This window comes from Thermobia domestica, chromosome 13, assembly GCF_964235325.1.
Source record: "Thermobia domestica chromosome 13, izTheDome1.hap1.1, whole genome shotgun sequence".
NCBI classification, from domain to species: Eukaryota; Metazoa; Arthropoda; class Insecta; order Zygentoma; family Lepismatidae; genus Thermobia; species Thermobia domestica.
The window spans coordinates 156,507,957-156,525,002 of NC_137466.1; the positions used below are offsets into that span (position 1 = coordinate 156,507,957).

The 17,046-nt window shown below is 35.0% G+C and overlaps 1 protein-coding gene across 1 annotated transcript in view; it reads left to right on the forward strand.

Annotated features, from left to right (window-relative positions):
• The window catches only part of LOC145668666 (PAT complex subunit CCDC47), a 52,947-nt gene extending 38,865 nt beyond the window's left edge, over positions 1 to 14,082 (forward strand). The window contains exons 9-10 of the mRNA XM_081736721.1: positions 4,395 to 4,529; positions 7,754 to 14,082. Of these exons, the coding sequence (XP_081592847.1) occupies positions 4,395 to 4,529; positions 7,754 to 7,858 (240 nt within the window). The 3' untranslated portion in view covers positions 7,859 to 14,082. The remainder of the gene's footprint in view (positions 1 to 4,394; positions 4,530 to 7,753) is intronic.
• The last annotated feature ends 2,964 nt before the right edge of the window (positions 14,083 to 17,046 follow it).

Consider the following 17,046-nt stretch of genomic DNA (forward strand, 5'->3'; position numbering starts at 1 on the left):
CTTGAAAAAATAATGCAACTTTGTTTCGCAAAACTCTGTCAACTTGTTTGTACCCACCCAAATCAAGTACAATCACTTCCCAGCATCTCAACATCACCAGCGTCTGATTCTTCACCCTCGCTGCTGACGATCCAGAATTCTGCTGAGAGTCACTATCACAAAGGTCATCTTCATGAGTCACCCTTAGTTACGCGCGAGTTAAAGAAGAAGAGGGAGAGAGATGTATCTCAAAGTACTATCTAATTGAACTTTCTCGTAAATTTAGTACTGCGGCCTATATTCGAGATTTACTTTTTTCTATAATCTCGTGTCAGAAGTTTAGGTGCGGCGTATATTCACACGCGGCTTATATTCACACAAATACGGTATATTCGCAGTTTTCTCCATAAATCTTCCAAAACACACAAATTTAACAATAATGTAATTTAGGTTAAACTTTTACATGGATCGAATACAAACATAGAAAGATTTTATTGAAGGGTAAGAACTATCGAGATATTTCCAATGATGAATACCACATCGTGTCCAGTTAGGAACAACCAGCAGTTACTTGTAGCTTGGTAAATCTAAAAGTATCAATTCCAGATAACACCTAATAATACTGTATTGATTCGAATTCCAGTATACACAGTATTAGGGTGCTAATTTATCCACTTCAATTATATAACATTATAAGCTTAAGCTTCAAGTGGCGACCGCGCCCTATCGCTCACACCTGATACCCAGTTGTCACTGCCGATTACATGTTTGACTGTTCTATATAAAGTATACTTAAAAAATAAATACACCACTTATCATCCATCACGGAATTCTGCCAAGGGATGAATAAAGTAATAAACTATAAACAGTAACAATTTCTTCCTTTAATTAACAATTGAATATTTGAGACTTGAGTATTTAGATTTTTATTCCCACGCAAAGGTTAATATAAAACAGAGTGGTTAAATATATAGATGGTAGCATTTACACAGAAGCGTAGTCAATATTTTCTCCCTAATTACGGTAAACAATTGCTTTTGTTTTATTCATACTCAGCAAATCATCATTTTGTTGGTCCTGTTTCATTTCTTACGTCCAACGAGGGAAAACGCTCAGAAAGCTTTTTGTTGTCCTTCTGTCTTCTTTCTCGATTACCTTAGCTCTCTTTCCTCCTGGTTTCCTGACTAAATTTAATCTGCGGGTTATCAGTAGGAAGATGTTTGGGAAAAAGTGAGGAAAGAACTATATTCGAGAATTTCTTCCCTTTCGTGAAAAGAAGCCTGCGGCATCTCATATATGACCCCCTTCCTTCTCCACTATCTCTGTACTTTGGTATTTAATTTAATTTCACATCCTTCGTACATTACCTTAATCATCGAATCTCAAAGGAATTTACGGAAAGTATGAATGAAATATTTATCTGCCAACATAAGAAGTTGATCGGAAACCAAACTATTGTGTCAAAAGAAGATTGTATTCCATTTTTAATACGTTCTCAAAACGAAATTTGAGAAAATCTGATATATATATAAAGGGTGGTAAGAAACTATTTGAATAAACTTCGGGAGCTGATTCCCAACAACGAAACAAGCAAAAAAGTCCTTTGGAACTTTGGTCAGTGAGAGATAGTTTCGGCGATATAAGGTGCCGAAAGCATGGGAAAATGAACTTCACAGGACTGTAATTCAGAAACAACGCTACGTAGAGAGTGCAGTTTAGAACATGACACTCGAAGTCATACCTGCTCGATTTAAAAAAGTATTCTTCAAACCTCCGCAAGATTGTGCGAGGGATTCTCCAAAGGAACGTAAAGATTATTTGCCAAGTTATAGGAGATCCCTACGTTCCTTTGGGGAATCCCTCACACACATCTTGCAGATGTTTGAAACACATTTTTAAATCGAGTAGATATGACTTCGAGTGTCATGTTCTAAACTGCACTCTCTACGTAGCGTTGTTTTTGAATTACAGCCCTCTGAAGTTCATTTTCCCATGCTTTCGGCACCTTATATCGCCGATACTACCCCTCACTGACCAAAGTTCCAGAGGACTTCTTTGCTTGTTTTGGTGTTAGGAATCAGCTCCCGAAGTTTATTCAAGTAGTTTCTTACCACCCTGTATATATGATGATGATATACAGTATATGTATAATGATGTCGATACATGTAATAATAATATATACTGTATACTAGCAAATGCCCGTAAGTGTCACATTTGACAATATTTTGTACCAACCACGCCGACTTTCCAAAATTTATGTGGGTGCATATCAATGGCGGGGCGTGTTAGCCTATATGTTTGCAGAAAAGTCTCGATATTTGATTGATTTATTTTTAGTTAATAAAATCTTTTATGAACACTGTCATAAAGGGCTGTGCTGTGATAAAGTAAAATATACTGGTACTATAAGGATAAGTTGAGGGTGCTCTAGCTCAGTCGGTAACACGACTAATTTAAACGCAAGAGAGACGGGTTCAAACCCAAGTCCAGACTAAAAATCTTGTGAGTGCGGCACACCCACAAGATTATTTGTGAGGGTACCGGAGCACCCACGTAGTCGGCCCACATGTTTTGCACTCTCTCTTCTGCTCCTTTCATTCCTCTCAACTCAAACCCCGTACGAAATTCGAACGCCTCGTGTGAGCATTTTAGCGAACCATCTCTTTTTCTTCTACTCTAGGTCAAACATCAAAACACGTTGAAGCAGGTGTTTAAGTGTTTTAAATGTAAAATCTTCTTGTCTCTAAACCAAATTTCATTTCTCTAAACATGGAATTTTATGTGTCGAATATGAACATCTTAATAAGTACTCCTTGCTGCTATTTTGCACATCAAATTCCTTAGTAGTTCATTATGTTACAAATCCTATGTACTATCCAGATTTCAAGTTTCTAGCTTAAGCAATTTATTAAGCCTAGGCTTCATGGGCGGCAGTTGCCCCTCCCACTTTTTTGAAGTAACTCATTAATGTATATAGTTTCATTTGGAAATGTAAAGTTTTTGTATGTATTACTGGTTCAAAGAAGAAAATGGTGCCACATAATATTTGCCTTTGCATGAGTACGTATTAGTTGTCTTCGTGTGGAGTTAAGAAAGCTACAGGAATTGCATTTCAATTGCCATGGAAAATAACCAAAAATTAATCTATTGGAGCACAATTCCAGCATACTTTCACTTCTTCTCACAAGGGTCCGATATGTTAGCCCCTTTGAAACTAATTGAGAGTACATTTTGTCAAAAAAAAAAAAAAAAAAAAAAAAAGTATTTCACAAGTTATTCTTTAATTACACAAAAATTGACAGTTTCCAAAATGTCTTTTCTTCTTTCTAATAGTAAGGAATATTGGTTTAAAAGAGTAATAAGAAACAACTTTTACCTTTTCCATTGTTTTGCAGTGTAATATACGGGTCAAGTGTGTTTAGGGGTGCACGAGTGTACATACAATTAAATTTAGTGTAAATTTTTACATACTAAATTTTTGTGCATGAACATATCTTTGTTATGTTCATCCAATGGATTAGGTTTGATTCGGATGTCCGCATGATACGTTTATATCCGTTCCTTGTAAGGGTTGTGTTTTGATGTGTTCCAAGAAAGTTAAAACTGCACCTAAAAGCAACGAACAAGTTTCGGAAAGCTGAAAAACAAATATTTCTTTAAATGTCGTAGTATATGCGTGTAGTATTTACTGTCTTTCATTTTCTAAGAGTAATAACATACATTTAATAGTATATGTGGAATTAAAAATTAAGTTGTTCATTAATTCCCAGTTTCAATATAATTTTTGCAAAACAAGCCTCATTATTCGTTAATATGATTTCATTCTGATCTCTGAATATTATCCTTTCTGATGATTTCTGAATATTATCCTTTCTATTTATTTGTTTCGTAAATCTGTTATTAAATAATCTGATCACACAATTTTCCACACAGAATTTTAAGATGTTTGTTCTGAAGAAATCAGATCTCTTCTTACAATTTCGTTGTTTAAGAGTACAAAGGGCAAGTACCTACTCCCGTTGCTCTTGTCAATTTACTTAATAAAATATGAAATACGATATAAATGTTTTAACCGAAAAAGATAGTATCCTATTAGTTATACAACCTTTAGTGAAACAAAATGTTAGAAACAACCAGGGAAACTAAGATTGATATACGAATATTCAGATCATGTCTTGCCCCCTACTTTTAACGTCCAATCGCCCCCACTGCTAGGCTTATGAGTCAGTCAGTCAGAACGACTTCTATATCTATAGATATATAGTCGACTGCATGTTAGGTATTTACGTATTATGATTAACTGCTGATTTTGTATTTCAAAATAGGTTTCTGAGATTTACTCGTTTATACTGAAATAATTGTTCGATTGTTCTCTAAAATCGTTTATAAATAATTTTTTGTGAATTGTGTTGCAGGCGAAGAACAAAGCAGACAAAAACCGCTTGCGAGTGGAGGAGGCTTTTCTGAAGACAACTCATGCTGCAAGGGCGGAGGCAGCAGCAGCACGACGGGAAGAGAAGAAGAGACAAGAGAAGGAACGAATCATGCAGGTAAAGGGATTAGGTGAAATACTCCTAGATGTAACACCATCATAAGTATTTTGTTATTTCTGAGTGATCTCTTTATTTTTCAGATTGAAAAGTGTACATTAGGGCACTCAAATAACCTCTTAATCTTGATGGTGTCCTTGATGCAAGAATTATGCATTTGAGCTTTTGCGCTTTGCATCTTAATGGAACACCGAGGTTATGAAGGACAGGTCCTTCTACCACGATCGGGGTGTGAATCCAGTGCAGTTATGCGGGTGTACAGTCCATCATGCAAGATCAACTCTCACAGGATAAGCTGTTCCACGTTACATTATCTCGCCTCAAAGGCAAGAGTTTCCCGGGTTTGATTCCTGGTGGGGGGGCACTCGGTCGAAAAAGTGTAAAACGCTTTTTCAGGCCAGCCACCCTGAATGAGGTTTTCCTGGGTTTTCCCCATTCACACCAGGCAAATGCCGGGGTGGTACCTAATTTATAGGTGCCAGGTCGCTTGCTTCCTTCCCCAATCCTTTCTTCCCTTTCCCCGAATTGTGTGATCGCCGAGGGATGTCATCCCTCAAAACGTAAAGGGCTAAATGGCCTTAGATGCCGAAAGCCCAGAAATCTAAATCCTAAATCAAAGGCAAGAGTTAGCCGCTATAATACCGTTCTCTTACTACTTACTCTTTCTTTCTATTACGTCATCTATCATTTTTCATAGCAAATTTCTTCTCAGCTGATGATTTAATTTGGATATGTGCTTCATTTACAGGATGACCGTAATAAGGATCTGATTTTCCGAACGTTCGTTTTACAGAGGTCACATTTCTTGTTTTGTCCACCTTGTATTTTATTGCAGATGGAATGTAGTGCAAAATTTGTACCTTTGAAAAGGACACTGGGATAAAGGACAACTTACACATTTTCATTGTAAGTTTCATATGATTCAATAACTGAATTGATGTTCGATATGAACTCCCAGCAAATGAGCACAAGCTGCTTCTAGCCCATTTTCTCCTGAAGTTGGAATTTCTACTTTGAAGAGTTTCGTCAGTTTTGATTTGTATACCCATCCACAGTTGGAGTAATTTCGCTGTGCTTTCTTGATGCTTACAGCTTATGACATTCACAAATACCATCCTCAATAACTGACTGATACAGGGAATGTAATTATTCTTCTCCAGATACAAAATCATCCACACCATGCGGAACTTTTTGTTTAGTTAGTATCATTGTTGATATACTATTAAAGCATTTAGAATACAGAAAGTCATCACTGGAAACACCTAGGCTTTGAGTCTTAAAATGAACATGATGAAGAAAATCAATCCGGATCTTCAAAATTAGGCTTTGCTGGGACGAAAGCTAGGAAAAGAAATTTTTGAGATACTCATTTTTTTTTTATTTATTATATTCATATAATAGGGTAACTTTATGTGTTTTATATGCATTTGAGAAGTTTTATTAAGTATAGTATAAACTAAAATTGCAAAAGTTGAAAAAGAAAATTCGCTGCGGAAACCAAAAATTGTTTGCTTATCCCATGGAAGAAATACTTGTTTCTTAGAAACACGTTTACTCAGTGTAGTAATGATTTCCTCTTCATAGACATTGGAAACAAAATTTTATGTAATAACGGTTTATAGTAATGGTTTGAATACATTCCTTCGTGTTACGTATATTCATCTCTGTAATAGGATAGACGGCTAGCTTCAAACATAATCCTTATTTCTGAATTTTATAGCTTTTCACTCGAAAAATCAATAGAGTAGTCAATATGTGCAAGCATTGTATATTCAATATATTATGAGTTACTTAGTGACGCTCTTTTTCGTCTTTAGAGAGATAGAGGGTTCGCTTCCTGAAAGACAGAATGTGGTTTGAATTCTACGTTGAACTATGGAGCTACGAGTAGTATCTACTTTTGAAATTTGACGTTAAACTCAAACAAGTTAGAAATTGATCTTGTTTCTTCAGAGCCAAGACTCTAATCACCACGATTTCTTTATACATGCGGTCTCTAAGTTCGATTCGCGGTAAACCACTTACCTCGCAAGGTTCTGATCCAACAGGCAGTAAACTCCACCTCAGCCTTACATAGCCTCGGCACTGAAACTTCACAGTCAAGCGGAACCAAGATCATTTAGTTGGGAATATTTGTAGACAAATACCTAACAAATTCATATCCCCTTCCCCCCCAGCCCCAAATTCCAGATGAATCCGGACATTCAAAGGGCTTTAAAATTTCCTTTTAACCTCATGATTTGTTTATAGTTTTTTTCTTTTTTTTTTTTCTCATAAGCATTTAAAAAATGCTCTCCTGTTTAAAAGAACGTATTAAAGAAATAGTACTTTCTTTACAATCACAAGCAAGATCTTATTCTCTCTCTCTCTCTCTCTCTCTCTCTCTCTCTCTCTCTCTCTCTCTCTCTCTCTCTCTCTCTCTCTCTCTCTCTCTCACACACACACACACACACACACACACAGCCCCCCCCCCTTCCCAACTTGCACAAACTTGGACGTCAAACATATCATTTTATCCTTTCGTCCATCCATACTAACCAGTATTTAGAGATTTTCCTTTTAGTTAAGACTCACAGGACAGTTCCAGCTGATGACTTACCGGGATGCGCACGAAGTGGCAACAGTGTACCACATGCTTCTCCAAACGTCAATTTGTTTCTAGTTTCGAAAGCACTATAGTGTTGCCAACCACGGTCAATCTGTCTTGTATCATTAATTAAATTGCTACTATAGATGCATCGAAAAAAGCCTTGACACATGAATAGTGGCAACGTGACTGGGAGCTGTTAGAGACCTTCACTTGCTGGCTTCTTCAAAGACCAGATAAGTCGGACGACAGTTCATCAGAAAAATACCTTACACTTTGTCAAATTGTTTTGTATTTTGAATGTTTCACGAAACCACAAGCAAAATCGTACTTTGTTTTCTTCATATATAGGTCGTTCGGTTCTTATACAACATGAAGCGTGAAATTTAAACGTACGAAGTGCTTTATATATGGTAAATTTTGGATTATGTTGTTCTCTTGATGAATAACGAAACGATTACCTAGGGGAACTCACTGTCTTCATGTAGAGGAATTGTTTGTACGGTTTAATAGGTGGTATGATATACCATAGTATCAATGAGCATTTTTGTTATTTATTTGTTTTATATGTATTGATAATGGCTATATTTTAATTATTAACATTAATTGAAGTTAATGTATGACTATTGTTTTGCAGGAGGATGATCCAGAAAAGCAGAGAAAATGGGAAGAAAGAGAGATGAGAAGGCAGATGAAGAAGAAGGCTCCAAAGATGAAGCAGTTGAAAGTAAAGGCTTTGTAAATTCAGTACCTTGTACTAGTAAATATCTCAAGATCTCCCTCAAGTAGATTTCTTTGTATTGTAAATAAGCCAAAATGGTTACTATACTTCTTTTATGCAGAGTTAAGCTTTCCATTTATTACGAGTTAAAAATTAATCAAACTTGGCACCAAGTAATTTTTCTCTCATTAACGTTATCACTATCATTCATATTTGTGCGTGTTTCTTTTTTAAGAACGCTTACATACAGGCATAATCAACTAATCAGGTTGTGAGCATGTTTTCCATAATTGTAAGAACTACCATGTAGCTTCACCTGTTTTTTATATATAAATAAATTATTGTTATTATAATGTATTTCAGTACATTTAAAGTAGTATTTTTGCTGGTTTAGTAAAAATATATTCAATACAAAAACTATTTTTACCGGTATCTTTTGACTTGTAAGGAAGCTGAACTAGAAACATTTTTTTCGGTTCTGAATAAAGCTTTACCATAAAACGATGTTTCAGTAATACTGCATAAACAGACGTATATTTTGGGTAAAGTTTGATGTTAGTGAACTAAAACCAGAAGCTTCTCAAACTTTGTGTCCCTCTTTTGTCGTGGAAAATATTTGTAGACTGCGCAATTTCTGTGTATCAAATGGTACATATTCTTAAGTATATTGTACATGGTAATTACTGTATATTAAAGTTGTCAAAAATGTTGGCGGGTGAGGCAGTTCTTCAAACGAAGTGGGAACTAGGATTGCGTATCGTTGCATTGGAATATTGCTGTGCTATCTTTATCACCTGTCGATGAATTTAACAGACACTGTCCCAGCGATAATAGATATATGTCATTCCGAAAGTAATCATATGAAGTGTAGCTTCTGCCGCCAATATTTTTGAATACTACTATAGTATGTACAATACATACATATAGCACGATACCAAGTATATATATATATATGTAATATTGATAGTGTAGCGTTCTTGTCTTTCGTACGAAGGACCCGAGCTCTATTCCCAGTAGAAGTACATGTGATTCATATCTTATTTTGCTGAAGTGTAAATTTGCATCTCATAACCAAAGAAAAACCTTGATCGCAATCTAAATTATCTTTTCATGTAATTTTCATTGTAGTCGTCACGCGACAAGCGTAGGGTAAGCGAAAGAGATTCCATAAAATTAGTAGTATCACCGGATATAACGACGGGTGGGACAGTCTTTTAATTCCCCAACAAGACAGCATCGGGGAAGGTAAACGCATAGTTTGAGAACTTCTAGTTTCAATGTAAAAACTACATCCAAAGTCAATTGTAACTAATATATGAGCAATTCTGTAAATTGGAAATTCTTTTTTAGAGCCACTTTCATTCATCATTGCGTGTACAGAAAGAAAAAGCAAAGCAATAGTGTAAAGTCAGTCTTAGCACTTTTCTGGTCACAGCCGAGCTGTTTCTAAGAAGAAGGACCCTTTCGTTAACAGCTAAGAATAGAGTTGTTAACGCTTTCCTTTCTGTGTATGTGCTATCGGTTTGGATTCCTGGTGGGAATAGCAACCTTGGATGAAATTCGATTAGTAGTTCGAATAGGGTTGGCGCTGAAAAAAATCAATCAACGGAGAATAGCTTGAAAGGCAGTTAACTGCCAATGTAATTTTAATTAAGCAATTCTAGATTCTGAGAAGTTATATACAACCAAACATTTGATTTAGTCTGATTAAGCTTTTCTTCCAATCTCCTACGTGTCAACAATGGGGGGAGGATAGCATATGTAGTTTATATATATATATAGTGCAATGGATATCTTAACTAGTAAGAAAGCTATTAATAATGGATAACAGGGTAAAGCAAATTATTTTATTTTGTAATACTCACTTTCTGCCTTGCATTGCTTGGCGTTTATGACTGACGTCTCCTTAGTTGCATCCCTGTCTTCTTTCGAGCTTTTGCAGCAGGTATCCCCAGTAGGCTCCGAAAGAACCGAACTGTCGGAAATATGTAATCTTAAGTCATTAACACTATGACCTGTGCTAAGAACATCTGTACTTCTTAAACCAACTACATAAATAACTACAAGGTTAAGTGAGACTAGTGAAAAAAGTTAGTTGGATCTAAGTTATTTGTCATTAATAATACCTATCAAGGCGTAATCTGCAAGACGGTTGATAGTCCATGTTAATAGCGTGGCAATAACTTGTCAGTAATTGCTGACCGAGGAAAAATTGTTCACTTGTACGCTGCAGTCGTTCACTTATTCTGTGTTGATTATTTAATGAACAGAAACCAACGAAAAGCTCAGTGGTTAGCACACGTCCTTTATGCGCGTGGTTGCGGGTTTTATTTCCAGTAAGGCTCAGAATTTCTGTGCTAATTTTTGAGACCATTAATTAGTTCAATTTTGAAGTAATAATTTCTATACTGAATACTCCTTATCACTGTATAAGTGGTGTTTTTTATATACCAAATATAAAGAATGTCTGGAAAACAAATTGTAAATGTGGAGAGACGCTTTTATTTGATTGAATTGCAAAGAAAGGGTCATTTGTTGAATTATAGGTATTGTATAGTAACCAAGCTTTATCAGAATCGAAGATAGTAGTACTTGTTCAAATTTCCTTGTAATTCCATAATAACAAGAACAAAGACAATGTACATAGTGGTAGACAAATGCTCTAGTTAGATGTGTTTTGTTACTTTATTTCGTGGGTATTGCCCTCCAGTTTTATGGTGCTCTGTTGAAGCTACTCCCTAGGTATGAGTTTCTTAATTCATTGCATTGCAGGCTGCTACAGGTGGTTTTCAAACAGTAGTCATATTGTGGGTATGATATAGTGTCAAGTAAAGAAATGAGGAATTCTTCTGATTGATTTTAAGTCATGTCTCGTTTGCAGCTTATTTGTGTGTTTATAAGTTTATTATTAATATTATTTATATGTTAACTGAAATGTATTACTAATTAGTAGTGGAAAGAGTGCCAAGAAAATCAGAGCCTCTGTAAGCCATACTTTGGGAAGATATTGTCTCATATTTTCTTTGTATGAAAGAAAGGAATTACATGGTGTGCGATATGCATATGTATAAACCAAACTACTAATTACTTAAATCAATTTTAGGTTGTTTTGCATAAGCCTTAGCAACTGAAGCCGTTAATCTAGAAGTGAATGTTCAGTGTTCTTAAGATTAGATCAATAGTCTGCAATACTCCAAAAGAATTAAAACTATTTGTTGATTTTTTGTTTTTAATTTGAAAGAAATCCTATTATATTCCCGTAAGAATTTACTCATAAGATTGTGTGAGATCATCATGTTATTAAATATGTATGTCATGATGTACATTTTACAGAAAATTCTGTTTGTAGCTTGTGTTTTTTAATCTCGTCAAAAGTTGCTGGCTGTTATGACTACAGTATAATGCATATACAGTACAAATTTTGTTTTTTATTATTTTAAACTTTTGTTTTTGGTGATCATTTTTGGTGAACTAAGAACGATCCTTATGGCATGAAAATAGTTATTTACTGAAATTTTTAATAGAGGTTTCTGAATTTGTTAATATTGCCAAAAAAAAAAAAGTAATAATGTACTAGTGATTGAATGAACTGCATAATTTCAAGTTGTAAATAGTTTAATTTAATTTTTCGGGACTGTGAAAGAAAATTGACTATTGTTTCATTGTGGAACCGTGAACATGTGAAAAATGGCTCTCCATTAATTTTAAAGAAGTCTCTATTTCAAGAGTAATGCAGAACTATCAGAATTAAGAGGTAACAAACTTCTTTGTAGATAGCTAGAAATAATGGTTGACAGTGCATCATCCAGCTGCCCTGTCATAGCATTCGTAGGCTGCAGTATCAGAGATTTTTTTTTTTTTTTTTAACTAATTGTTAACATATTAGCCGAACGGAGACAGAGATGTTGCGTGTGTTCCCATGAAATTCCATTAGGTTTGTAAAATAATTTTTAAAAAATTAGAAAGGTAAGCTATATTTTCCGTTGATCCTCCGCAGTTTTCAATATCTGGTGTTGTAAGAAGGTAGTAGCCTGTGTATTGTAATGACATGATGGGGTATGTGAAAATAAAGGTAAATGACAATATGTATGCTTATTGTAAATATATGCCAAGTAATATTATGAAACCTGTAAATAAGTATTGTTTATGTAATTTTACTGCTAAAAAAAGGTGACCAAAAATATATATACATGTAAATACTCTTGCATGTACATAAGTACTGTTTTAAATATCCAAAAGCCACGTTTGAATCTTCTCCAAACGTTATTATGAACCTTTAAGGTGATGTTACATTATCTGGTTCTTCCAGGTTCGTTCTCTTTCTGTAGAGTTGAAGAACTTGGAACAATTCGTGCATAGGGTCAACACAACAGAACTTTTTTTTTTTCTCTTACAAAATGTTACAACAACCTAGATGTATGTTTTGATGTGGAAGAGAGATTTGGTTGCTGGTGGAAACTTGAGATATGTATATACTGCATGTTCTGCGAAAATGCATAAGAGATTGTTAAATGAACTCAGTGGTAGCAAGTAAAATAACGGTTTTTGATTACCGCTAGACCTTATACTTACAGAGTTCTGGAGTGAGTGGGCCGCGGTAGCTCAGTAGTAGAGCGTTCACCTTTGGTGCATGGGGTCCTTGGTTCGATCCCAGCTCGCGCTAAGTGAACTTTGTGGTGGACAAAAACCGTGTGCGTCAGTTTTCTCGGGGTTCTCCCGTTTTCTCCCACGTTCTGCATTCCACATTTCATTCATTTCTCATTATCACCGTCTTCTTTAGCGTAGCTGGCGTAACCGTGGAACATAAAACTTAAAAATTTCATTTCATTTTTTTCTTGGAGTGAGGTACACTCATGTCCAAAATTATTGTTGCATGTCTAAATATGTTGTTGTAGGAATAAAATTTGATAACGAATTCGCCCGGTATTTCTTATAATTTTAGTATCTGTGTAATCGGCAAAGACATGTATGTGGCAAATTTCACGTCAAAAGAGCAGTAAATAAGAACAATAAAACGAAAATAAAACTTCCTTTTCCATTTAGCAACATTTTGTTTTACTCATTCTAATTTTCGTATTTATAATTCTTTTCCGTTTAAATTTACCACAAATATACTTTTCCTGATTATGCACATAGTATCAGTATTAAAAGCACCTTGCAAAGTCATTATCAAATTATATTCTTATAAGAAGACAGTTATAGATATGCGACAATCATTTTGGACATGAGTGTACAACCACATATGCCGATCGTTAGGGCAGGAAATCAAAGCTAAGAAAACGTGTGGTTTTTTCCTCATTCACTACGAAGCTAGACGTCTCATACCCAACAGAAGACGGTTGGGGTATGGCTCATACAGCCGACTATCCTGATCTGTTTTCATGTGATTTCCCTGCATTCAAGGAATTAAAGAACAGCAGTTCTCAATCTGACCAAGAAGTAAATGGAGGGGAGGGCGTAGCATTGGCTACATTGCATAGCAACAAGAATTGTTCAGCAAAGACGTTCGTTATCTGGTAATTACAGTGAGATAAAATGCATTGCCAGAGGCAGAGTATTTACATGTGAACACATTTCTTTTATTGACATCCACTGAATTCATTTGACATCCATATAGCTATTTCATATAGCTTGGGTTCTGTAAGAAGACGTGAAATTCCCCCCCCCCCTTCCCAAAAAAAAAAAATGAACCTGGGTTTTGTGTATCAAATGAAAACATTTAATATCTTATTGTCTCTATATTTTAGAAACGTTGAATTGTGTATCGGTAATGTAATATTTTGCAGATTTTTATTTTCTCAATTAAAAAATAAAATAAAATTACAAGTTTCTCTTACAAGGGATTTCTGGTTGCTGAAGAAAAACTGCCAATGCTGGGCCAGGAGAAACTTTATAAATGTGACATCACCCATAGGAAAGAGAGTAGGGTAAATCAAGGTGTATATGAATCCATAATAATGCTGTAGCTACGTTTGGTAAAAGATTTGGACGTGGCTAGTGCTTTTGCCAGAAATGTTGTTGTGTGGTGCGTGGAACGTCTTTATAATCTTTGGACTGAGTTGCTATAACTACCAACTTTTCTTTGGATAGTTTTAATGCTGTTGTTTCTATTTAAGATAAATATGAAGAAATCTAAAAGGTGTATAATTTATTTGTACCATGCGCATCAATGTGCATATGCATGATTTGAGTAAAATGATGGGTGCGTGAGTGAGGAAATAAAAGTTTAAATTATGTTGCTCTGATTATTTGGATTTATTTTTTATTTTTATTTTTTTAATTAATTCCTGTTTTTGTGATGGGTCGTTTTACTGATAATGACAATACGATCAGTATTAGAATATCCATTCCTGGCTACCGAAGTGATGCTAGGCTTGGGGAACTATAATGGCTTCTAGAATATCATGTCGGCATACTTTTTGGTTCATTTTGATCTCACTTAAACGAAAACAGTGGTGTTTGCCAATAGTACGTATCCTCCATCAGGCTTGCAAGCGACCTGGAAAACCTGAAAATCCTGGAAATGTCAGGGAATTTTGTATACTAATGACATTAATTTTTTTAAAAGAACTTCAAAAATGATTGAAAATACCCATTAAAACACATAATAGTGCGAAATCTGTCATGTCTTATTCTAAATAAAATTTGTCCTAACCAAAGTGTAAGCGAAGGGACCATGTATAATGTTCTTGTGTAACTCCATAACAAGAATATAGTTGTAGCTGCCAAAGCTGAAAAAAAATAAAACATCAATTTTCCAAATAACGTGTTTCAGCAATAAAAGAGAAGAAGGAATTCGAATCATTTAATGTATACACAGATAGGTTAAATGTCTTTTATTGCAATCTACTTGATAATTGTGGATTCGTTGATTTGTGGGACATAATTACAATGTTACTTGTCCTTTCCCATGGAAATACTTCCTTTCAGGATTTCTCAGTTAACCATGACATGCTGGTAGAAAATATGTATAAAGAGTCTTTGGTGAGTTTACGAGTTCATGATACTACACAATGTGCTGAAGGGTCCCTTGGTATTTATATAGACAAAAATGCTTCAGTACGTACGTGGATCATTTGCACGTTAGGGAGAAGCCATGCAAAGAAGAAGGACGAAAACCACTGCAAACGAATTAAAGAAAAAGGAAAATATGCGCATAGCTGATCAGATTACCATTTTAGATAAAAAGCAAGCAAATTTCCATTGAATGCAAAATTTGTATGAGACCTTGAAAGCATCTATAAGTAGAGAACTGTAGATACAAAAGAAACGTGCAGTAGTAATTTGTTTAGTGTGAAGTTCCATAACATTATGTAAACTGCAATTATAAGTACGGTACTGTAATTTTAATGTAATGAAAGAGAGACATCAAAGATTTAAATCTTGTTAATTATGTATTTACAAAAGGAAAATAAAAAGTGATTGGAAGGCAGTGGGTGGATGTTGTCGAGAGCTTTCCATTCATTCATTCTTTCGAGGAAGGAATTATGTCTGGAAAATAACATCTTGCCTGGAAAACCTAGAATTGTCAGGGAAAATTGATTTGAAAAATCCCTGGCAACCCTATCCGTATAACGGACTGTGAATTTTTGCGATAGTCTGTGATTGTTTATTAGCAAAACGACACAAAATATAATTTTTTACACATGCGCATAACCCAGTTCTAAGTAATCGGGCACAAGATAGACGCCTCTATGAAAACGGGAATCATTGAGTGTGCTGAGTCCGTTGTAACGCTTTAATGAAAACAAGGCCTTATTGTAGAGAACTACCAACATAAAAGTTGACGTTTATATCTTATTATAAGGTAATTATTATTTGCAAATTCCTGTTTAATTGGGCTTAATAAATGTATTTTGTTGCTTCACTATTTTTCGTGGAATTCTGATGTGTATGATCGACTTATTTAATATTTGGAAGTTAATGCGATGATCATTTATATATCGGGTTTGTGACATTTTATTTTCTTATGTGCAGTTTAATATCTCTATATGATTCGGACCATAGAGAGATTCGTTTCGTATTGTCCACAATGCAGAGAACGGTTATCTTTTTACAGGCAACTTTCAACATATGCATGCAAATAAACTAACGTAATTAAACAAACATGCGAGCTGAAAATTAAGAAAACACAAAACAACACAAAATGGAATGTCAGTTGTTCCGGGACATGACATGTTTTGGATTGGCTCATTCTAGCGTTCATTTGCCTCACAGAGCTTCCGTTACATACAATGTAATCACACATTTTTGGTGATTGAAGGAAATAATTTGTTTTCTACGTCCTTGCAACAGGCGGGAAGAGGAGAATATAAAGTCCGTGCTTATGTACTTCAAACACGAGCGAAGTGTAACGGTTTTATTTCGCTAACGTTTTCAAATGGGTAAATTCCAGTTACTTTGTATATCAAATACCTAAGAAATTTTGATTTGAACTCTCAATTAGTAGGCGGTACTTTCATTGCGAGGGGTTCCAAATCACAGCAGCATATTCCAATTTGGAGCGTACATATGAATAGTACATTTTCAAAAGTGTTGCAATATTTCTGAAATCCTTGCCACTTCTAACTATGAATTCTAATAATTTAGAAGCATCATGAGTAACATTTTCGATGTATTTAATGAATGTTAATTTTGGGTCAAATGTAACACCTGGATCTTTAACAATTAATCTCCATATAGAAGTATTACTAAGCTTATATTTAAGGGTATTTTTGTTTCAGCTGAATGATAATATACTAGCAGACAGTTAAAGATACTCTTTTCTTGGAATCTGGAAAGTTCTCAAAACTCTCCCTCTTCCTCTTGGAGACATTTGTTAGAGATTTATGACCCCCCCCCCTCCCGTTACCTGATAATCAACGTTGTCACATCTCTGTGTTGTTCCTTTTTTTATCTTCCATTCATTGCTTTTTTTTAAATGAATTTTGTTCAGATTATGAAAGGTTACGGAAGTACGGCAACATTGAAGAGAAGGACAGCGCAGTGCTGTCTAAGATCAGCCCTGGGTGTGTGGGGGAAAATGGATAGTGGTTGGAGCAAGAGATCTCTTAAGTTCGTTTCCAATAGTACGTTATATTTGTTTTTGTTTATTCCAAGATTTTTTCTTTTTTAACACCAGTTCGCAATACTCTCTAAATTGTGTTGTAAATCAAGATTTTATCTTGGCGTATATTTTGAGATCATCAGCGAACAATAATTTTTCACTG